The following is a 23,821-nucleotide window of genomic DNA, read 5'->3' as shown; positions in this document are numbered from 1 at the left end:
ATCCCCTGGAGAAGGGAATGGCAACCCACTCCAGTATTCATGCCTGGAGAATACAGACAGAGGATCTTAGCGGGCTATAGTCCATAGGGTCACAAAGAGTTGAGCTGATGGACTAACACTTTGAATTTCATGCGCTTGTAAAAGAATGGGAACCGGGTCTTCGGGATCGGGGTACCCCCATTTAAGGACACCTAAACTTCCCCAAGGGAGGAAAGCAGAGATGCTGGGGGTGTGGGATCCTTTTGGACCATGGGCCCCTTTCACCATGAAGTCGGCCCCTCTGAAGGGCCCAGGAAAAGAACAAAAAGAGGGAAGAAGACCACCTACCAGCTCTGACATTCCCTCCAGCCCAACTTTGCTTTTCCAAGGCCCAACTCACTCTGCTTTTAAGAAACAGAACTTATCTTCATAGAGGAGGGGCTGGATAATGCAGGTAATGGAAGGGTCCCCCCGTTGCCTCCTCTCCCACCCCACCCTCCCTTCTTCCCACTGCCCGGGAACCCACTCCCCCCAGTTCCAGTCGACACAAAGGCCAGCCTGCCTACTTCACCTTGCCGCCTCTCCACCAGTGAGGGGTGCGCAGTGGACAAAGCAGGGCAGTGTGCCACGTCCCTGGGATATTTTTCTAAACTCCCAGGACCAGGGACCTGCCCATGGTCCCCCATCTCTGCCCCTCCCAGCCTCAGGCCCGCCTTTCTGATCACAGGAAGGCACCCTACTGGACTCCCAGCTCAGAAAACATTCAAGGCAATGCACACAGTTTGCGCCAGAAGGGTTTTTATTTAAGAGCCTGTGGTGCCAGAGCCCTGGCATCTGGAAGGTCATCCTTGGGGGCTGCCTCTGCCAGGCCCAGTGGCAAGCACCTGGTATTTACCCGTCAGGCAGAAGAACCATCTTCTCCGAGGATGGAAAGGCAAGTGGGAGCCGTGGCTCCAGTTCGAAGGTTATGAGGGCACACAGCTCCCAGGTGCCCCGGCCCACTGAGTCACCCCCCGCGAGGACACAGTAGATGGCAGAGACAAAGCTGTCCCAGCCCTCCGGCAAACAGGGCAGAGAAAGGGAGAAGGGAGGCCAGCGAAAGCAGTGTGGTCACGGGAGGCGCCAAGGGGCAGCGGGCCCCCACCTTCAGGCTGGCCATCCCCAAGCATCGTCCTCCGTCCCCCACAGGCCAGCGAGTCAGCCTGGCAGGCCCAGCTGGGCTTGGGAGCCAGGGGACCCCAAAGCAGGGCAGCCCCCTTCTCAGGAAACTGAAGAATTTGAATAGAGGAGGCAAGTGGGAAAAGGCTGGAGTTTTTCATCCCAAGCGGTGGAGGAGCCAATACACAGGCAAATATGGGAACCCTGCAGAACGCCAGGAAAGAGATAGAAAAATTTTAAAAACATCCTTCCAGAAAGAACAGAGTCACCCGCACCCCAAGGCACTGCCCGGAGACTTTAGCCAGAAGGACACTGGGAGACCGGAGGCCTCTAGCGTCCCGAGAATTCAGCCCGAGGCCCCGCTTCCAGAAGCCAGCAAGTGTTGGGCGCTCGAGCTGTGGGACAGCCCGCCGCCCGGACCCCCGGCCCCACCTGCGGGAGGGGCCCGCCTGCTCTCAGCACCTGTACCTGGGTGGGCTCCTGGACCAGCCTGGCCTGGACCAACAGTCCCTGGCAGGGGTTTTTTATCAGCCAACCAGATCACCATTCAAATGATCACAGTGATTTTTTTTTTGTTTTAATTCCATTTCTAAGACCAACAACGTAGAACGCTGACAGGGCAGAGAAACAACGGATGTTACTAACTGAAGACGGGTGAGCACTTTCTCTTTGGAGATGGAGAAATTATCTCACGTATACACCCACACACACACACTCACACACTCACTCAGCAAACACAGGTAGAGGTCTCTCCCTGATACTCAGAATTCTTTGTGAGCTAGCCATGGCCAGTTCTGCTGAACCCTTTGGGAAAAGGAAAGAAAAGGAACCACAAGGACTGGTTTACACCTTGTACGAGCTGAGCAGCTCTACGCCCCGCGCTCTAAAACTTGGACACAGCCACCACCAACGAAAGGCCAGCGCTCCAGCAAGCCCAGAAAAACCACGTCCAAAACATCGCTGATCCAGGAGAGCGGACTGTCGGAAACCCTTGGGTCCTTGGTCACTTCTGATGTCTCTCACTTTCGTCGACAGAGTTGCTTTAAAATTATTTTTAAAATCAGCCTGTTTCCACCCCTTAGCAAGGCAAAAGCCCTCTCGGGGAAGAAAGGAAGGGGTGACATTTTAAAGGGGCGTCTGGAGGGTGGTGTCTCCTGCAGTGACACACAGAGCCGACGTTGCACACACACACACACACACAGGAGTGTGCCAGAGTTGCACAAATAATGTTTGTTTTGGTTTCAACACCTCGGATGGGACAGCTTCCAGATCTTTCACACCCGGAGCCTCAGCTGACCAGCTTGCCACAGGATGCCGACACGCTGGTGAACAAGTTTTACCTAAAAGAAGAGGAAGAACAAGTCAGTGACCTCTGGCAGAGCCGCACACCCACTGCCACCCCTCCCTAACCACGGCCATCCCCCAGGCCACATAATCACTGTCACCATGGCAGGGCAGATGGCACCCTTCTCCATGCCCCTCCAGCAGCACTTCCTGAGCTGCCACCCCACCTCTATTCCCATTACACTGAAAAGCCGTCTTTTCAGTTTTTGAAAACTCCACCCTCCTCAACTCCAGGACCTTTGAACGTGCTGCCTGCAATGCACAACCACTCCTCCAGGTAATGCCTTCCCTTCGCTCGGCTCCCAGCTCAGCAGCCTTTCCTAGGTCCCCACACAGACCTCTGTACACAACCTCTCTTCTTGTAACCCTCCTTCTTAGCACTCCTGCGGGTATTTACACCAGGGCTTGGAGAAGGAATTGGCAACCCACTCCAGTATTCTTGCCTGGAAAACCCCACGGACGGAGGAGCCTGGTAGGCTACAGTCCATGGGGTCGCAAAGAGCTGGACACGACTGAGCGACTTCACTCACTCACTCAGCAAGCTCTCCCTGTTTAGAAGTCCGGAGAGTACTAAATATTTTTGACTTTTCAGGTCCTTTAGTTTTTGTGGCAGCTGCTCGACCTAACTGCTAGAAATGCTTGGCATGGCTGAGTTTCAATAAAACCTTATTTGTGGATGCCGAGGTTTGAACTGCATTTAAGTTTTACATGTCATGAAACGTTATTCTTCTTTTGATTCTCTTTCAACCATCAAAACTGTAAAAATCATTCTTGGCTCGGGAGTCGTAAAAAAAACAGGCAGTAGGCCAGGTTTGGTCTGGGGGCCGTAAGCTGCCGGCCCCTGGTTTGTGGATTATGACCTGTGGTTTATGTAATAATCTGATTGATGTCTGTCTCTTGCTTAAACTGGGAGCTCCCTGCAGATGAGATGCTTGTCTGAACTTGTTCACCTTTAAACACCAGCACCAAGCACAGCATCGGACAATTGTAGGGGGTGCAAGAGATATTTGTGCAATGATCAAGGAAAGCTGAAAGACTAGATCTATTCAAGACATCATCCAAAGACTTACAAAAGGAGGGAAAATCTGAGACGTGTCCATCTATTAACGTTTAAATGTGGACATTATATAATCTGGGCTTCCCAGCAATAAAGAATCCACCTGCCAGTGCAGGAGACATGGGTTCAATTCTTGGGTCAGGAAGATATTCTGGAGAAGGAAATGGCAACCATTCCAGTATTCTTATCTGGGAAATCCCATCAACAGAGGAGCTTAGTGGGCTACAGTCCATGGGGTCGCAAAAGAGTAGGACATGACTGAGCAGCTAAACAATGATAAAATCACATGAAAAAATAGTAGGGACTTATTAGAACTTACAAAATAACAAACTTCTCTGCATGATATTACTGTTGTTCAGTTGCTAGATTGTGTCTGACTCTTTTCAACCCCATGGACTGCAGCATGCCAGGCTTCCCTGTCCTTCACAGTCTCCCAGAGTTGGCTCAGACGCATGTCCATTGAGTCAGTGATGCCATCCAACCATCTCATCTTCTGTCACCCTCTTCTCCTCCTGCCTTCAATCTTTCTCAGCATCAAGGTCTTTTCCAGTGAGTTGGCTCTTCGAGTGAGGTGGCCAAAATTTTGGAGCTTCAGCTTCAGCATCAGTCCTTCCAATGAATATTCAGGCTTTATTTCCTTTAGGATTGACTGGTTTGATCTCCTTGTTGTCCAAGGGACTCTCAAGAGTCTTCTCCAGCAGCACAACTCGAAAGCATCAATTCTTCAGCACTCAGCCTTCATTATGATCCAACTCTCACATCTGTAGATGAGTTCTAGAAAAACCACAGCTTTGATGTTATCCCAAATATAAATATCAGGTAGCTAATTACTGAAAGATATGGACATCCTATTTTTAGGAAATGCACACTTTATTTTGGGGGGAAGGGACATGATACACGTAACTTATTTCAAATGGTTCAGAAAAAATAATCTGAACACACAGAGCCACCATAAGGCAAATGAGGCAAAATATTAAAATAGGAAAATCTAGGTAAAGTGTATCTGGGTGTTCCCTATACTCTATTTGTTTTGCAACATTTTTTAACTTTGAAATTATTTCCAATTAAAAAAAAAGGTGGGGGTATCCTCGTACTGTCCACTAGGGTCCCCTACTCAACAGAGTAGAGAAGAGAAAGATAAATCCCCATGGCCACGTCCACACTGTGAAGGCTTAGATCACCCACATACCCCCTTCTCTGGGTTGGGGAGTGGGCGGCTCACTCCCACTGACTGACATCCACAATCTACAGAGCCAAGGCACTCACTCCCACTCTATAGATGCAGCCTGAGGAACTCCCAGCAGCCCTGACCCCACCATCAGGCTCTCCACTGCATCCGGCTGCAAGTTCAGTGTTGAGCATGAAGGGCAGGGGCCAGGACACTGGAGACGGAGCAGCAAAGGTTTCCTAAAGTGAGAATCGGACCAGAGTAAAGGGGCCCGATTCCCAAGAGCTATCCCCGAGCAGACATGCATGTGAACAGAAGCACAAGCCAGTGAGCCTGCTGAATCTGGAAAAAGCAGACTGTCAGTGCTCACAGAGATGTGAACTTTACATACCACCAGTGCGCTGAAAATTCCCTTTCACTGGCATCCCCAAATTGCCATTTAGTTGAACTGCATCTTCCAGATGCCCTGAGGGCCCACCCCTGATTCTCTGATAGGTTCTCTGCCTGCACCCCGTCCCCTGCCACATACACCATGTGCAGCTGTTGACACCCCTTGTGTTTATAGGAATAAACACCCTCATGTGCACACACACACACACACACACAGAGCCAGTAGAACTGGATCAAGAGGAGGGGAGCCCACGAGGAATCAAGCACATCGGATTCCTCAGGCTCCCTCTCCAGCGGAACTAAACCTCAGAGGCTGCTCCCGGACAAAGGAAACAGACCTGCTCATCCACCCCACAGGGAGTTCTGGGGGCGTATACCAGCACCCCTGAGGTCACCGGCTCTGGATCTCAAGTCTGAGCGCTGTGCTCAGCTGTGCTTCAGACTCCACTGCTACCAGGACTTGGGAAGTCCTGGGGAAAACCAAAATGGGGATTGGGGTGAGGAGGCTGGCCGTAAAGTCCCCACTCTCTTCTTTTCACCCCGCTGTTTCCCTGAGGCCATGAACTTTGGGGTGCTCTCCTGGGGAGGGGCCTAGGTTCACAGCTTTAGGCCACCTGGTTAGCTTAAGTCACTTCCATCGTGCCCGACTCTTTGTGACTTAAGCTCCTCTGTCCACGGGATTCTCCAGGCAAGAATACCAAAGTGGGTTGCCATGCCCTCTTCCAGGGAATCTTTCCAACCCAAAGATCGAACCTGCATCTCTCACGTCTCCTGCATGGGCAGGTGGGTTCCTTCTGGTTGGTGCCACCTGGTTAGTCCCACACCTGCTCAAAGCTGCACCTGTCGACATGCCATTATTTCTTCCTCCAATGCCCTCACACTCCCCCCTGCCCGTTAATCGGCTCCAGGCTCACTCCCCGGTCCTTCCTAACCCCCTGTAAGCTTCATCTCCACTGGGAAGGGGTGCCAGCAAGACGAGACCCTCCTGGAGGCCCACAGAGCCCTGTGTGACCAGGTCCTCTTGTGAGAGTCTGTGTTTCTGCCGTCTCGCCATCTCAGCCCAGAACCTGCACTCACCGTGATCTGGGCACACACAGAAGGTGATGGGCAGAGACTCCCAAGGGGGCTCTCTGGGTCCTTTCCCTCCTCCAGAGCAGCCAAACCACTGCTGACATCCTTGCTTTGTCATTAAGGCCAACCAGAAAGGGGGTCCGATCTGACCCTGTCCCCACCCTTCCTGGAGACTCCAGGTGAAGGCATGTTTAGGCACCATGAGATATGTTTATTCCCTTCAGATTTGTAACTAACCTGCATGACGACGCTGGGTTATAGCCATCCCAGAAAAGGAGAGACACTCCCCAACCTGTCCCTGTCCCATGCTTCACAGGAAGCTTATCTGTGGGTACAAAGAGCCCTCCACAGGGGACCAGCTGTCTGGGAACCAGGATGCCTCAGAAGGACAGCACAGCAGGCATGGGAATAAACGATGGAGAAGCCAGGCGGGAGGCCGGGCTGCACATATGAGTGCTCTGGAGACCGGCAGACAGGAGGACCCCACCACCCTGTGCCAGGGGCCCCGGGCAGTCCCCCTGCTTTGATCCCACCACGCCGACCACAGAAAAGAACAACCCAACAGCGCGGCAAGCTTCTACCAAAGCTCTGCCGGCGAGGACTGTGTGTGTTCCTTCCCTTTCCCCCCTTTTCACGCCTGATTCTCACACAGCACTGCAAACCGTATATGTACATAAGCAGGCCACTCAATCAAATTCACTGAAACATGGACGGGCCTAGAGATTATCGTACGAGGTGAAGTAAGTCAGAAAGAGAGAGACAAATACCACAGGATGTCACTCAAAAGTGGAATCGAAGAAAATGACACAAACGAGTTTCTACACAAAGCAGAAACTGATCCACAGACACAGAAAACAAACTTATGGTTATCGAAAGGGAAAGACAGGAGGGAAAATTTAGGAGTCTGGGATTAATACATGCACACTGCTATATATAAAACAGGGGTTCCCAGGTGGTGCTAGTGGTGAAGAATCCACCTGCCAGGGCAGCAGATGTAAGAGACGTGGGTTTGATCCCTGGGTCAACAGAAGATCCCCTGGAGAAGGAATGGCAACCCACTTCAGTATTCTTGCCTGGACAATTCCATAGCCAAAGGAGCCTGGTGGGCTACTGTCCATGGGGTCACAAAGAGTCAGACACAACTGGGCACGAACGTATATATAAAATAGATAATCAACAAGGATCTGCCGTACAGCACAGGGAACTATACTCAAGGTTTTGTAATAACCTATGAGGGGAAAGAATCTGAAATAGAACAGATATATGTATATGTATAACTGAATCACTTTGGCTGTACACCTGAAACTAACACATTGTAAATCAACTATACTTCAATAAAAAAAGAGAGTCACTGAGCAGTAAATTTTCATCACCACACAAATTCCTGTTTCCATAGTCTCCCTCCTCATAGACATAAAACTCAACTAGTTTTAAGGGGCACAATACCTTAGCTGAGAACTGCCCCCAAAATGCCAGTATTGCGATTCAAAGAAACAAAAATGCCTCAGGAGACACTCATTTACATATAACACGTAAGCTCAGCATTCTGCAAGCAAGAGGGCTGGCAGAGAGTTAGTCAGACTGCTTTGGGGATGGCCTCTGAGGTTGCTTCAGGTCCAGGTAGGATGCCCTGGGGGAATCCACCTGGCAATGCAGGAGACACATGTTTGATTCCTGATTCAGGACGATCCCCTGGAGAAGGAAATGGAAACCCACTCCAGTATGCTTGCCTGGAAAACCCCATGGGCAGAGGAGCTTGCTGGTCTACAGTCCACAGGGTTGCAAAAGAGTCGACATGACTGAGAGACTCAACAACAGGATGCTCCAGCACCCTTGGGGAGCCGGCAGGTCCTCGGGTCCCCTCTGATTCCTCCCAGGCCCCAGCAGCTCAGGGTACCCACTGCCTCTGCAGCTGTCCCCACGCTGACACTCCAACAGCCTCACTCCTCATCCTCAGGAGATGAGGGCTCGTGGGGCGAGCCAATGGGCTTTCCCAGCTCGAGGATTCGAGAAGTCATTGCCCTGAGTGTGCTTAGCAGGGACTTAGCTTTGGCACTGCCCTAGGGTGGCCGTGGGGACCCAGGTCCTGGACCTCAGTCTAGGATAACCAAATCAAATCTGTTTTCTCCCTCTCCTCCCACAGCCTCCAGGGGCCTCTGGCTGCAAACAGCCACTGAACGCATTTTGTTCCAAAGATAAGATGATGCTAGGCACAGCCCCCAGAGGTACAGGGGACATCTCGTGTGTTTCTAATTATATTCTCTCCGGTAGCCCTATCCAGGAAAAGGTGGATGGCAGGCATCTCTGGAACGCACATCGGCACTCCCACGGGTCACATCTTTTCCAGACTTAAGACGCAGAGGAACTGAACCCTCCCTCCCGGCCCCAGGGAACCAGTCTGGCGAGAGCCGTGTGTTCTCCAAGCAGAGCGCTTTTGAGCTGTGCTGGTCACAGCTGCTGGTGCCGCCTACCAGATGGAGAAAGAGTAGCATCCACTCGCCCCTGGGGTTGCCCAGAGGATGTCACAAAAGGCCTCAGTAATAAATCGGGGAGGTACAGAGGCCCATAGCATCAGCCACTATATACGCGAGGCCAACCAAGCTCAAATGCATGCAACCAGGATGCAAATGCCTTTTGAAATAAGGAATCATTTCAAAACCCCAGGGTTCTCTGCACTCCAGTAAGCCATCATTTCTCTCTTCCAATTAGCCTTTTTAAGTACAGAGTTGGAAATTCTTTTCCGCAGACTCTCTTCCCTCCTCCCACACATGCACGTTTGTGTGCTTAGTCGCTCAATCATGTCTGACTCTTTGCAGCCCCGTGGACTGTAGCCCACCAAGCTCCTCTGTCTCTGGAATTCTCCAAGCAAGAATACTAGAGTGGGTAGCTATTTCCTTCTCCAGGGGATCTTCCTGACCCTGGGGTTGAACCTGTGTCTCTTAAGCCTCCTGCACTGGCAGGCGGGTTCTCTACCACTGCACCACGTGGGCAGCCCCTTTCCCTCCCCGCACCTGGCCCTAGACGTTGGGGTTCTAACCTCACACGTTGTAACATCTCGGTGCCATGGGAACCTGGGAGGAGGGCTGCCCACGGAAGCCTTGCCCTGCGTGCCTTCTCTCCACCCCACCTCCTGCCTGGCTGATGCTCATGGGCTCTAAGTGAGATGTTATCCGAGCCACAAGCGTAATACAAGGCAGGGTACCACCTTACCACCCGGGCACCAGAAACACGATTTTCCTCTTTGCACTCATTCATAAAACCAACTAAAGTCATGATTCAGCCACATCCGATTTAAATGTAGTCTGTTTCCCAGCAGGAACCAAAAACTTTAGCTGAGTTATGTCTAAACAGGAAAGATGAGGACCGGTGAGCAGACCATCACGTGTAGACAGAGAAGGTCTCAAAAGCACTAAAGCCGACATCAAACCAGCCTTAACATCCTTGTTCTTTCAAACGTATTGACCTAAAAAGTGGTTTGTGACATGCCATTCAGGTGGAAAACCGTTCCAAAGCTATGTGGGTAACACAGTCCTATTTCTGTCAAAAAAAAAAAAAAGGATTCTACAGGTACGTACTCACACACACTCTAGTGGTTATTGTTAAGTAGTGAGAGTAAACGTAATTTTGTTTTTCCTTTTTTTAAATCTGTAATCTCCATAGCATACGTTACATCTGTAATAAGAAAAGCTATGACCCAGTCTTTGTCTTTTTCAATGACCGAAGGTCTTTGAGCCCAAGGACTAGAGGGGTCTTTTGTCGGATGACTCGGCCCCAAGTTCATGGCACATCCTCACAAACGGCACCAACTTCTCACAGGAACCACTTGAAGCCCATCGTCCTTCACAACAAACAGGGAGGCAGGGTAGTGCCTGGCACTGATAAGGAGAGCCTGAGGGAGGCAGCTGAAGTAGATAAGATTACAGAATAAATGCTAACGTCAAGGCAGCTGAAAATAGAGGAGCTGAATAGCCGATGGAAGAAGTTAGAAAAAAAAAGAACAGAATGCACTCAAGGAAAGCTTAAGGTAGAGAAGCAGAAATCAACTGAAATCGAAAATGATAATAAATAGAAAGGATCAAAGAAACCAAAAGTTGGTTCTTTGTACAGATAAAATTAAATGTACAGCAAGACTGATCTAGAAAAAGGAGAAAAGACAAACAAGCAATATTATTATCGGAGAAGGCAATGGCGTCCCACTCCAGTACTCTTGCCTGGAAAATCCCACGGACAGAGGAGCCTGGTGGGCTGCAGTCCATGGGGTCACGAAGAGTTGGACACGACCGAGCAACTTCACTTTCAAGCAATATTAAGAATGCAAAGGGGAGACTTCTCTGGTGGTGCAGTGGCTAAGACTCCATGCTCCCAAGGCAGAGGGCCCGGGTTCAATCCCTGGTCAGAGAACGAGATCCCACGTGCTGCAAATAAAGATTACACGTGCCACAGCTAAAACCTGGCAGAGCCAAATAAACAAATACTTCAAAAACAACAATGAAAAAGAATGAAAAGGGGACCATGACTACACACGGGACAAAGAATAAAAAGATGATAAAAAGAGAACATTGTGAATAACCTTAGACGATACATTTGAAAACGTGGATGACAAGGATAAAATCTCAGAAAAATAAAACCCATCAAAACTGCCCCAAGAACAGGACCTCCCGGTGGTCCAGTGGCTAAGACTCCGTACTCCCAATCCAGGGGGCCCGGGTTCCGTCCCTGGTCAGGGAACTAGATCCTACATGCCCCAAGTAAAGATCCTGCATGCCCCAACAAGACTGGGCACAGCCAAATAAATAAATAAGTATTTTTTAAAAGCCAAAAAATTGCACCGAGAAGAAACAAAGACTAAATGGTCCTGTAACTATTCAAAGAATTAGACATCAATAGTGTTTTCCAGTCTGCAAACAAAGAAAGCATCAGGGCCCAGACAGTTTTAGCAAATTCTACTAAACGTTTAGAAACAAATAATTCTAATCTGATATTATCTCAGAGAAAAGGAAAATAAGGAACTGCCTCAATTTGTTTTATGAAGCTAATAAAACTTCTACCAAAGCCTGACAGTTCAGTTCAGTCACTGAGTCATGTCCACAGACTGCAGCAAGCCAGGTTTCCCTGTCCGTCACCAACTCCCAAAGCTTGCTCTAACTCATGTCCACTGAGTCGGTGATGCCATCCAACCATCTCATCCTCTGTTGTCCCCTTCTCCTCCCACCTTCAATCTTTCCCAGCATCAGGGTCTTTTCCAATGAATCAGTTCTTCGCATCAGGTGGCCAAAGTATTGGAGCTTCTGCATCCGTCCTTCCAATGAATATTCAGGACCGATTTCCTTTAGGATTGACTGGTTTGATCTCCTTGTAGTCCAAGGGACTCTCAAGAGTCTTCTCCAACACCACAGTTCAAAAGCATCGATTCTTTCGCATTCAGCTTTCTTTATAGTCCAGCTCTCACATCCATACATGACTACTGGAAAAACCATGTAATGCAGGCATAAGTGGTTTAACCACTAAGTCATGTCTGATGCTTGGGACCCCATGGACTGTAGCCAGCCAAGCTCCTCTGTCCATGGGATTCTCTAGGCAAGAATACTGGAGTGGGTTGCCATTTCCTTTTCCAGGATTCTTCCCGACCCAGGGATTGAACCTGGGTCTCCTGCGTTGCAGGCAGATTCTTTACTGACTGAGCTACAAAGGAAGCACCATAGCTTTGACTAGATGGACCTTTGCCGACAAAGTAATGTCTTTGCTTTTTAATATGCTGGCTAGGTTGGTCATAGCTTTTCTTCCAAGGAGCAAGTGTCTTTAATTTCAGGGCTACAGTCACCATCTACAGTGATTTTGGAGCCCCACAAAATAAAGTCTCTCACTGTTTCCATTGTTTCCCCACCTATTTGCCATGAAGTGATGGGACCAGATGCCATGATCTCAGTTTTCTGAATGTTGAGTTTTAAGCCAACTTTTTCACTCTCCTCTTTCACTTTCATCAAGAAGCCCTTTAGTTCTTCTTCGCTTTCTGCCATAAAGGTGGTGTCATCTGCGTAACTGAGGTTATTGATATTTCTCCCAGCAATCTTGATTCCAGCTTGTGCTTCATCCAGCTCAGCATTTCACATGATGTACTCTGAGTATATGTTAAATAAGCAGGGTGACAAAATACAGCCTTGACATACTTCTTTCCCAATTTGGAACCAGTCTGTTGTTGCATGTCCAGTTCTGCATACAGACCTGCATACAGATTTCTCAGGAGGCAGGTCAGGTGGTTTGGTATTCCCATCTCTTGAAGAATTTTCCATAGTTTGTTGTGATCCACACAGTCCAAGGCTTTGGTGTGGTCAATAAACCAGAAGTATATGTTTTTCTGTAACTCTCTTGCTTTTTCTATGATCCAACAGATGTTGGCAATTTGATCTCGGGTTCCTCTGCCTTTTCTAAAACCATCTTGAACATCTGGAAGTTCATGGTTCACATACTGTTGAAGCCTGGCTTGGAGAATTTTGAGCATTACTTTGCTAGCATGTGAGATAAGTGCCATTGTGCGGTAGTTTGAACATCCTTTGGCATTGCCTTTCTTTGGGCAAAGCCTGACAAGGATATGACAAAATAGGAAATTTACAAACCAATCTCAGTCTCTAAGAGAAACAAGAAAGTCCTAAACAAAATATCAGCAAACTGAAGGTAGCACTGTGAATAAAAACATGACCAGGACCAAACTCCTTTTATCTCAGGAATGCAAAATTGATTTAATATTAGGGGAAAAAATCAATAATTATAAGTTCACCACCTTAACAGATTAAAGGAAAAAGTATAATATTCTCAATAGAGCTAGGAAATACATTTAATAAAATCAACATTAGCAAACTGTGAATAGAGGGAAGCTTCTTGGGAAAAAATCTACAAACCCAATACGGTTTGTATAGTATTTGCTATAGCAAACAGTGCAGTTAGTGTCAATACTGAAAGCACAGCTGTTAAGATCAAGAATAAGACAGGATGCCTATTACCATCACTTGTATTTAACAAGGACTTAGAGACCAAGAATGAGTATAAAAAGGCTTTTAAAAAAAGGGTAGAATGATGAAGGACTTGAGGGAAAGGGAGGCACTCCCATTAGTCTCACATGATATATCGACATAGAAAACTCAAAAGAATCCACAGTTACACTACTATAATTCATAAGAGTTTAATGAGGCTGCTGGATATTTTTTAAATCACCATTTTTAAAAAATCAACTGCATTTCTAGACACCATGGAAAGTAAGAAGGCGACATGTTTTAAAAGGAGGCTCAGATTGAGGTCATGAATCATGTGGCAGCGGCTTACAGAGGCACTTGTCTTTGAAGCTGTTCCCAAAGTGACAGCAGAGAGAAGCCTGCAGCCCCAGAAGCAGAAACGCAGGCGTGGAGACTGATCCGGTGGGACACGGGGGCCATTACGGTAGATGATCGGGGATGAAAGACTAATATGAAAGGACTTGCTGGGTCCCGACTTTCTGCCCAGAATCGGGGTGGAGGAGAGGCACAGAGGTGCCTGGGGGCCTTAAGTGATTCCTGTATTAAAAATCACCACGGGTGAAAGGCCCCATGCTGCTGCTGTGTGACTTAGAGAACGGAGCGGGGGGCATTACTACACTGACCAAAGAACACGCTCCAGAGCATGGCCACAGACCAGGGAGCAGACTCAGATTCTCAAACAGCAGAAGTATTATCTGCTACCTTAACACCTACCAGGTGGTTCCATGTAATCATCTGCCAAAGTGTCCACTGACAGACGAATAAATAAAGTGTGGTATACATACACACACACAATGGAACACTCCTCAGCACCAAACAGAAAGGAATCACGCCACTTACAAGACCCCAGATGGACCCATGAGGGCATCACGTTAAGTGAAGTAAGTCAGACTGAGAAAGACAAATATTGTGTGATCTCACTTATATGTGGAATTTAGAAAAACCAAACTCATAGAAAAGGAGATGAGATTTGCAGTTATCAGAATCAGGGCCCTGGGGATGGGAGAATTGGGCGAAGGCGGTAAAAAAGGTTCAAGCTTACAGGTGGGAGACGAATACACCCTGGGAAGGTAATGCACAACGCAATGACCCCACGTAACACTGCTGCATGACGGACCTCAGGGCTGCCTGGAAAGTGGATCCCAGAAGTTCTCATCACAAGGGAAAAAACGGTTTTCTAACTATGTGACGTGCTAGATATCAACTAAACTTATTGTGGCAATCATTTCCCAATACATGTATGTCATATGTTTTCCTTCAACTTATACAGTGCTATGCAAGAAAACTGAAAAAAAAAAGTTTTAATTTTGCCTTTGCAAAATTACCCATCATTTACCATCATTTGCCTTTGCTGGTGACTGTCCTAGCCAGGAGCAATGCCAATACAGCACTAATTGTTCCTAGGAAAGGAACTTGCTCCATTGTCTGAAGCATTGAGATTCACTGGGGAAGGTTCTTGGTCTGACAGTGGGTTCTGTATGTTCCTCCCCCTCATGCCATCGGACACGACTTCCACCCAGCCGTGTTCAGACGACAGTAATACTTATATCCAGACCCTCTTCCCACCTATACTCAGGAACAAGCCTACACTTAAGACTGTCCAGACAGACCATTATATTTCTTTGCTCAGGCTTTTCTTATGCAGTCAGACCTGGGGCTACCACAAAAATCGCTCCGTCCATCGCAGCCCCCAAGGAGTCAGCTCAGACACCAAATATAAATGAGATCCCATTCCATGGCTCAGAATCAGAACAGTCCGTGATCCACTAAAGCCATCCAGGGCTCCCTCCTGTACAATAACCCCAGCAGGCCTGCAGGACGCAGCCAAGCCTTTCCATTGTGACTCAATGAAGACAGCATTGTCTTCACATTTCATTTTATTTCGGTGACTTGAATGTGAGATAGATAAAATGGCTTAGCAATAAAATCAGTATAACCACTTCTTATGTACATAGTATTCTGCAGTACAGATGCATATTAGTAATTGTTTTGATTCTTCTCAAAGGGGGCCGTTATTTACCTAAAATGCAAATCATAGTTAATGGTTTGTTCCTCTATATATAACAAACCCATGTCTTAATGTTGTGCATTTCCCATAAAATTTATGTGTGATTCATTAACAACTCTTTTTCCAATATCAGTATGTACGTGAATACAATAGTACATTTTTTTCAGACATGAGTATAAATAAAATAGCATTTGAAAGTAAAAAATATATATGTCAGATTATAAAACACCTTGGAATATATCTAGCAAAAATTCATAATACATTAATGGAGAAATTTTTGAAAGACATTTCTTAAAATACCTAAATCAATGGGAAGTCATTCCACACTCATGGATGAGAAGAGAGAATATAAAGGGCCTGATTCTCTTTATTTTTTTTTTATTGAGGTATAGTTGATATACAGCATTATGTAAGTTACAGGTATGCAATATAATGATTCAAAATTTTTAAAGGAAAAACTTTTAAAGGTTATACTCCATTTATGGTTATTATAAAGTACTGGCTATATTCCCCGTGTGGTGCAATGTATCTCTGTGGCTACTTTTATACCTAGTGGGTTGTACTTCTGAATCCCCGACCCCTATCTTGCCCCTCCCCGTTGCCCTCTCCTCACTGGTAACCACTAGTTTGTTCTCTGTATCTGTGAGTCTGCCTCTTTTTATTTTGTTATATTCACTACTTTGTTGTATTTGTTAATTCCACACATAAGCGATATCATATAATATGTCTTTCTCTGTCAGATGTAGTCCACTTAGTATAAAGGGCTGATTCTCTTTAAATCAATCTACAGAGTCAACACAGCTCTCATCAAAATCTCAAACACTGCTTTCTTGAATCTAACTCATTTATAGCCAAGTACACCCAAGGTCGTGCTAGAAAAGGACAATTCAGGAGAGATATGGATGACCTATATTCACTCCCTGGAGGAAAGACTATGACCAAGCTAGACAGCATATTAAAAAGCAGAGACATTACTTTACTGACAAGGTCCATCTAATCAAAGCTATGGTTTTTCCAGTAGTCACATATGGTTGTGAAAGTTGGACCATAAAAAAAGCTGAGCACCGAAAAACTGATGCTCTTGAACTGTGGTGTTGGAGAAGACTCTTGAGAGTCCCTTGGACTGCAAAGAGATCAAACCAGTCAATCCTAAAGGAAATCAGTCCTGAATATTCATTGGAAGGACTGATGCTAAAGCTGAAGCTCCAATACTTTGGCCACCTGATGTGAAGATCTGACTCATTGGAAAAGACCCTGATGCTGGGAAAGATTGAAGGCAGGAGGAGAAGGGGACGACAGAGGATGAGATGGTTGGATGGCATCACTGACTCAATGGACATGAGTTTGAGCAAGCTCTGGGAGTTGGCGATGGACAGGGAAGCCTGGCGTGCTACTGTCCATGGGGTCACAAAGAGTCAGACAGGACTGAGGGACCGAACTGACTGACTTTCTCAGTCATGGGAAATCTGTGTGCCATGTGACTCTTATGGGTCAACCTGACTGGGTGACACGGTTCTCAGATATTTGGTCAAACAGTAGTCTGGGTATATCCAGGAGGGTGTTCTTGCTGAGATTAATGATTATCTGGATCAACTCAGTAAAGTAGGTTGCCCTCCCCAGCGTGGGTAGGTCTCATCCAACCTGTTGAGGGCCTGAACAGCGCAAAAGTCAGGATAAGGGGAGATTTGCTCTGTGCCTGTGTTGAGCCAAGACACTGGTCTTCTCCTGTGCTCCCACTGCTCACACCACCGGCTCTCCTGGTTCCCAGGCCTTCAGACCTGGACCTTTGTAACAAACCTCTTCCTGTATGCACATATCCTGTTGATTCTGTTTCTCTACAGAACCCTGTGGGGGAGTGTGGAATCTCCAGATTGGGCCCAGCCTGCATTGAGGTCTCATCTTTGCCACTAAGACCTGAGACCTTGGCCAACCCAGGGCCCCTCTCTGGGTCTCCACGCCCTCATCTCTAAACTACATTCACCAGGACCACCCTGGCAGTCTAGTGGTGGGGAGTCCATTTTCCACTGCAGGGGATAGAGGTCTGATCACTGGTTGGGGAGCTGGGATCCCACATGGCTCGGGGCAGCGAGGCCCACACATTCTAGACACTAAGCCTGGGTGCTTAGTGGCTCACCAGATTGAGCTCATGGCTCACCCATGAGCCATGGAGAGCCCGTGTGCCCCCACTATAGAGTCCACACCCACACTCTGGAGAGCCCATATGCCGCAGCGTAGGCCAAAGACAGCCATAAATAAACAAATAAACTCCAGTCACCCCAGCTTTCACACTGAGAATCCCACAGACCCAAAAGCAGTACACCCCAAAGGAGCCAAAACCCAGAAGACAATCCTGAAGTCACACAGTCATTCTGACTTTCCACAGGCAACCTTAAAGAAAAACACCAGCCTTTGGAACTCAGCAGTCAGTTCCATCCAAGGAGTAGCCCCCACTCCACACGCTCCATTACCAGCTAACCAAGCCCAAAAGAGCAGTTTCCATTCACGTGCACGGCGTGAGGCACAGGAGGCTGCGTGCACCAGACCCCCGCCAGCCTGTGCTCGGGAAGCTCATAGTCTGAAATCCAGCCCCTCTTCTGCTCCTGTAAAGCTGGTTCCTCCCAATGAGGGAGTCCCGGGTTCAACCCCTGGGTCAGGAAGGTCCCCCAGAGAAGGAAACGGCAACCCACTCCAGGATTCTTCCCTGGAGAATCCCATGGACAGAGGAGCCTGGTGGGCTACAGTCCATGGGATTGCAAAGAGTTGGACACGACTGAGCGGATAACACTTTCACTTTCACTTTAAAGTGTCAGCATCTGGAAAGAGCTGAGAACACCCATTTCCCTGCTGGCTTCCTGGGTGCTGTGCATTCCCAGAAGGGATCAGAGCACTTCTCCCCACGTAAGCAGAACACCCAAGGTCAAAGACAGACAAAAAACAAGATTATACTCCTGGCCACTCAGTGTCTTCCAAGGTGGACCTCCCCACCTTCCTGAGTCTGTGAGCGCAGGAGGAAGCCGCTGTCCCCACCCAGCCTCTGTTGTTGTCGTTTAGTCACTCAGTCATGTCCCCCTCTTTGCGACCCTGTGGACTGTAGCCCCCAAGGCTCCTCTGTCCATGGGATTTCCCAGGCAAGAATACTGGAGTGGGTTGCCATTTCCCTCTCCAGGGGATCTTCCCGATCCAGGGATCAAATTTGCATCTCTTGCTTGGCAGGTGGATTCTTTCACCACCAAGCCGCCAGGGAAGCCCCCCAGTACCTGTATTTGATGTCAAATACTGTGGAGTCCTCGTCCTCATCATCCTCTTCGTTCAGCGGGGCCATTTCCACTCGCTCGGCGGGAGTGGTGATGATGTCATACTTGCGGGTCTTCTTCAGTCTCTTCCCAGACCTGGACGAGGGGAAGCACATGCCTGAGACTAGGGCGATGCCCACTGAAGTCAGCCACGCTGCCACCCCCAGCCCAGCTCCCAGGAGACCTGGCAAAACCCCATCCAGCTCCTTCACTTCTGGCCATGGGACCTCGGGCGGGATCCTGACCTCAGCATCCCTCGTTGGTCCTCACCCACAAAGCAAAGATGTGCCCAGAGGGCTATAAAGCCCAGGGATCAGGATCCATAACACCCAAACGCAAGATTTTCAAAAGGCAAAGTAAGGCAAAGAAAACCCACGACGAGCCAAAGATCAGAATGTTCACTGTGGATGGAGCTCAGCCACGCCCTGGGCCAGGCCTGAGGCACCTCGTCCCCTCAACCCCCAGCCCCTCACCCTCGCCCCAGCCCTGCTGTGTCGGCAGGTCACTGCTCCAAGCACAGGCATCACAGCCTGGCACCACCGTGTGCACTGCCCCATGGGCCGCCCAGTGAATCAGAACCCAGGCTGGGCCACTTTCTACCTGCGTGATCACAGGCAAGTCGGTCAATCTCCTGAGGCCTCAGTGTACTCATAAAGAAACTGGTCTGAGAACAAGATCTGTGCCTCACAGGCCAGGGAGGATGAAGTGAGACGAGGCATTCAATCAGCCCAGGCAGCAGGCTCTCGGCAAAAAGGGCTGCTGGTGAAAAGAATCAACAGAGAGGGACTTCCCTCGTGGTCCAGTGGCCAAAACTCCATGCTCCCAGTGCAGGGGGACGGGGTCAATCCCTGGCAGGGAAACTAGAGCCCACATGCCCCAGCTAGAACATCCTGTGTGCCACAACTAAGACCCAGCACAGCCAAATAAATAAATTTTAAGAAAAAGAATCAACAAAAAGGAGTTAAATGGGCTATGCCTCTCTCACATGACAAGGACTTGGACAAATGAGTATTGTTTCCATCACAAGGATTTACGACCACAGGGAGCTGTAACCCTAGGCTTTTACCTCTGGGATGGTAGACGGTCACTGGGGGCCCCCAGGAAACTGCTGAGCAAGGCTTTCGGTCTCCAGTGTCAGACCTTCTCTATGAAGCATGCAGCACTGATCAGGCCACGCTGAGAGTTTATGATGCCACAAGGAACAATATTGTTTTACAACTACTGATGCTCTATGCATTTATTTCTCCACTATTTTGAACTTTTTCCCAAATGCCTTGTATCCTCTGATGTCCTTCTTTTGAAAATAAATATTTGAAACTGTCTGTGAGAAACCAGTCAAAACACCACCACCCCCAAATCATAAATACGGCGCTGAAGAATCATAGTCTCTAAACATGCTTCCCACAGGCCGTAAGCCGTACCTACATAGAGACCATGTCAAAGACACATGTGGGGTCTCTTTGCCCCCAGCACACAAAACGCCTCAAGAAGTTTGCAAAATAGTGAAAACAGAAGTTCACCTTCAAGTAAGAATTTCTTAGGAACAGCAACTTGCTCTTTTCTTGAAGAAAGAAAGCATTAGTCTCTCAATTGTGTCCAGCTCTTTGCGACCCCATGGACTGTAGCCCGCCAGGCTCCTCTGTCCATGAAATTTTCCAGGCAAGAAGACTGGAGTGGGTTGCCATGCCCTCCTCCAGGGGATCTTCCCAACCCAGAGATCAAACCAAGGTCTCCAGCATTGCAGGCAGATTCTTCACTGTCTGAGCCACCAGGGAAGCCCAGGGAAGCTCTTTTCTTGCCTAGTATTCATCAAAAACATGATTTGTGAAAGGATTATTTACATAGAAAATATATATATTTATCTACACCTTTGACATAAAGCAACCTACATAGCCTATAGTATTTGCTGCCTGCAGTTCTCTGTGTAGAGATTTTGGGGCATCAGGTATACAGCCTGACAACCCCCTAGCCTCATTACAAAGCAATCTGCCATTGTGCTTCCATCACAAGCACTGTGTGTGTGTGTGTGTGTGTGTGTGTGTGTGTGTGAGACACCACATGCATTTCAAGCACGATGCAGCAAGGTGCAAATGCCAAGCCAGGTGTTAAGAGGGGCACAGCCAGTGGCCTCCCCGGGGCCACAGGACAGCAGTATTTTGCAAGCAGGTTTGTGCGGGAGCTTAAATGCTAACGTGATAAACCCCGCCAGTCCAGATTCTCACCATCAAGATTCTTGTTTTCCCTCCACCTCCTGCCAATGGAATAAAATAGATCTTTTGTTCTGCCTCAGAGGACTTACAAACCCTGACCAACTTAATCTCCAACACTGGATGGAGATATTTAAGCCCAGAAATGGCTCCATGTGCCACAGGCAACCCACGACAAAGCCACAAGAAAACCATCCACCCCCGAGCCCTCTAGACTAGGGTCAAGCCCCAAAAGTATGCTGACCCACACACCACACCTTTCTCAGGAAGTCTCCTATCTCCGCCCTGATGGGTCACAGCTGTTCAGAGGAACACCTGACTTTGCAAAGGACTTGCCCTTCTGTTAGCTGTGCCCAGTGCCAGGGCTGCCCACTGGGCACACACACCTGCACGAGCATCTGGAACACTAGAACAGGAGATGGCCTGTGGACCTGAGGGCTCAAGAAGGCTCCTGTAGATGCCCAAAGAGACGAGCACCCAGATGACTTCTGGATGAAGTCACCACTGTTGGAGCCACGTTAGGCATTGCTGACAGAATGGAGGCATTGGAGCCACGTTAGGCATTACTGACAGAATGGAGGCACGGCCCCAACCCCCTCTCCTCATCCCGCAGGCACGGTCCCAGGATGAAGGAGTTAGGTCTTGTGATTCTGGCTTGTTCTTTCCTTTCTTCAGTTGAGTTGGCTGGAAAGAATGTTAAGGTGCTTATTGATCTTGAGAGAGGCATGAGAAAGCACAAAGCCTTCTGCAGTTGTGCCCAGAAAATAATCTATAAAATAACCATTGACATTTGTTCAAGGATCTTTACAAAGAATGTCCCAGGATGAGCACGTAGGCCGCAGCTTGAGGCCATGGGAAGGACTGTTATCTGAGACCTGTTTGTGAGGGAAATGTTTATGGCAAAAGAAGTTTGCTGAGTTTAGGGTTTAGGAATAATTAAGAATAGCTAGAAGCCTTTTTAGGAGATAGTGATCTTAAGATGCTAGGGGCAAACAGGATTTAGAAAGATAAGAAATAAACTGAGGACTGTGGCATGAGTTACAATGTAATCACAAGTTAAGTATAGGACACATAAGAGAAAGTAGATAATAGTAAAGCTGAAGCAGGAACTCTGTTTGAAGGGCAACAGTGATTTCTGGAGACAATAAATATGTGTGGGCGAAACTGAAAATGTCAAACCTCTGACCTAATGCTTTTGTCAAAGTATAGAAGAGAACCTGAAGCTTGAAATAAACATGCAGTTCCGTACTATGAGTCAGAGGCTACATCATCGTCTGCCGACACCGCTCACCCCTTCAGGCTGATTCCCCAGCTCCTGGACCTGGACTCGGGCATGTTGGTAACCATTTTTCAAACATCATGAGGCTTACAGGATGCAAAATCTGGACTGTAAACCTCAGGCTGCACTTGGAACCTGAAACCTCACTTAGTCACTGGTTCTGGAGCAGGACTGACCGCTGACCCTGGGAGAAGATTCTGGGGGCTCTGACTTCAGCCCTGCTTCACGGGAATGAATCCCCATCACCCACAGAATCACCTTCCTTCTTCCTGACTGCTTATACAGAGTCTTATGATGAGAAAATTAACCTACTGAGCTTAAAATAAGACCCTTGAACCCCTACCCATGGGAGAAGCTGGAACACAACCCAGCCTCTAGAACACCATGGCCTACTTGCTTTAACACCAGGCATTCCAAACCAGGTCACCTGAGAAGATAATTTTAAACCTCAAGATTACACCAAAGGTGTGACAGTTAATTTTATGCATTGACCTGACTGGGCCACAGGGTACCCCAACATTTGTTTAAGCACTATTTCTGGATGTGTCCGTGAGAGCGATTCTGGTTGAGATTAACCCTGGAATCGGTAGACTGAGCAAAGCATATTGCCCTCCCCAGTGCCCTCACCCAACGAGTCAAAGGCCAGAATAGATAAGAAGGACTGACCTCACACAAGGAAGAGAGAATTCCTCTGCCTGGGGACTGAGACACCATTTTTTTTTTTTTTTTTCTGCCTTCAGAATTGAAATCTTAGCTCGTCTTAGATTTCTGGCCTGTATGTGTACACACACACACACATACACAACACACACACACACTCTTGGTTCCGTTTCTCTGGAGAACCCCATCTAACAACCCTCTGCAGGAACCCTCATGCATACATCAAACACCAGTTCTGAAACAATGAAGACATTGCATTTCCAACAAATCTCTGAGACACAACACCCTTCACAAAAGAGGAGTAATTCCTGCTGTTTTGCTACTGGGTCTGTTACTAAGGGGAAACCACGATTTGGGAGAGGTTGAAAGAGGCTCAACTTCATCTGTGGCAGAAGCTGTGAAGCTGGTAGGGCGGCACTGGAGGGAAACCATGGCATACAACTGGAGTGGGCCGGGATGGGGCAAGGGTGGGGTGGCTCGTGTGTCTCTCAGATTGAAAGGTGAGCTCTTTCTTTACCATGTGGGAGTCAGAAGCAGGGAAGTGCATGAACAGGGTCAGTCAGCATTTCCTGCAGAGGCTCTGACTCTTGAGCCTCGCTGGCCTGGAGTCAGAGAACGCAGTCATCCTGCCTCCGGGAGGGAGATGTGAGACAAGGGGAAAACAGACTCACTGAGAGCGCATACAACTGCGCCAAGGCCTCTGTCTCTTCAGAATGCTCTAACAAAGCCATCCCCAACCTTTCTGGCACCAGGGACCAGCTTCATGGAAGACAATTTTTCCATGGAAGTGGGGAGGGGCAAAGTAGTTTTGATTTCACCCACTGCTCACCTCTTGCTGTGCAACCAGGTTCCTAACAGGAACCCCAGTTAGGGTTGGGGACCTCTGGTCTAACTCATCTTTTCCAATAACTCATCTTTTCCAATCAATTCATCTTTTCCAACTGACATAAGCCAGTTAGGGTTGGGGACCTCTGGTCTAACTCATTTTTTTCCTAAGAGTTGAGCTCCTCCTGAGTGCCAGCTAACCAATTAACATTAAGATTGCATGCAAGACATAAATGATCCTATAAGGCAATGGGCTTCCCATGTGATGCTAGTGGTAAAGAACCCATCTGCCAATGCAAGTTAGACACAAGAGACACAGGTTCAGTCCCTGGATTGGGAGGATCCTCTAGAGGAGGGCACAGCAACCCATCCCAG

General features: G+C 48.2%; 1 protein-coding gene across 5 annotated transcripts in view; it reads right to left on the bottom strand.

The window, feature by feature from the left end:
* Window positions 1–760: 760 nt before the first annotated feature.
* FAM174B (family with sequence similarity 174 member B) overlaps window positions 761–23,821 on the bottom strand; it is a 40,802-nt gene continuing 17,741 nt past the window's right edge. For 2 of the 5 annotated variants that reach the window (XR_009492057.1, XR_003031391.2), the window contains 3 exons: window positions 18,440–18,571; window positions 2,386–2,477; window positions 761–1,341 (listed from right to left, as the gene is read on the bottom strand). Coding sequence is in view for 2 of the 5 variants with exons in the window: in XM_059879162.1 (XP_059735145.1) it covers window positions 2,474–2,477; window positions 18,440–18,571 (136 nt within the window). In the remaining 3 variants the exon portion in view is untranslated. 5 annotated transcript variants of the gene reach the window in all.

Source organism: Bos taurus, chromosome 21 (genome assembly GCF_002263795.3).
Source record: "Bos taurus isolate L1 Dominette 01449 registration number 42190680 breed Hereford chromosome 21, ARS-UCD2.0, whole genome shotgun sequence".
NCBI lineage: Eukaryota > Metazoa > Chordata > Mammalia > Artiodactyla > Bovidae > Bos > Bos taurus.
This window is presented reverse-complemented; position numbering and strand designations above follow the sequence as displayed.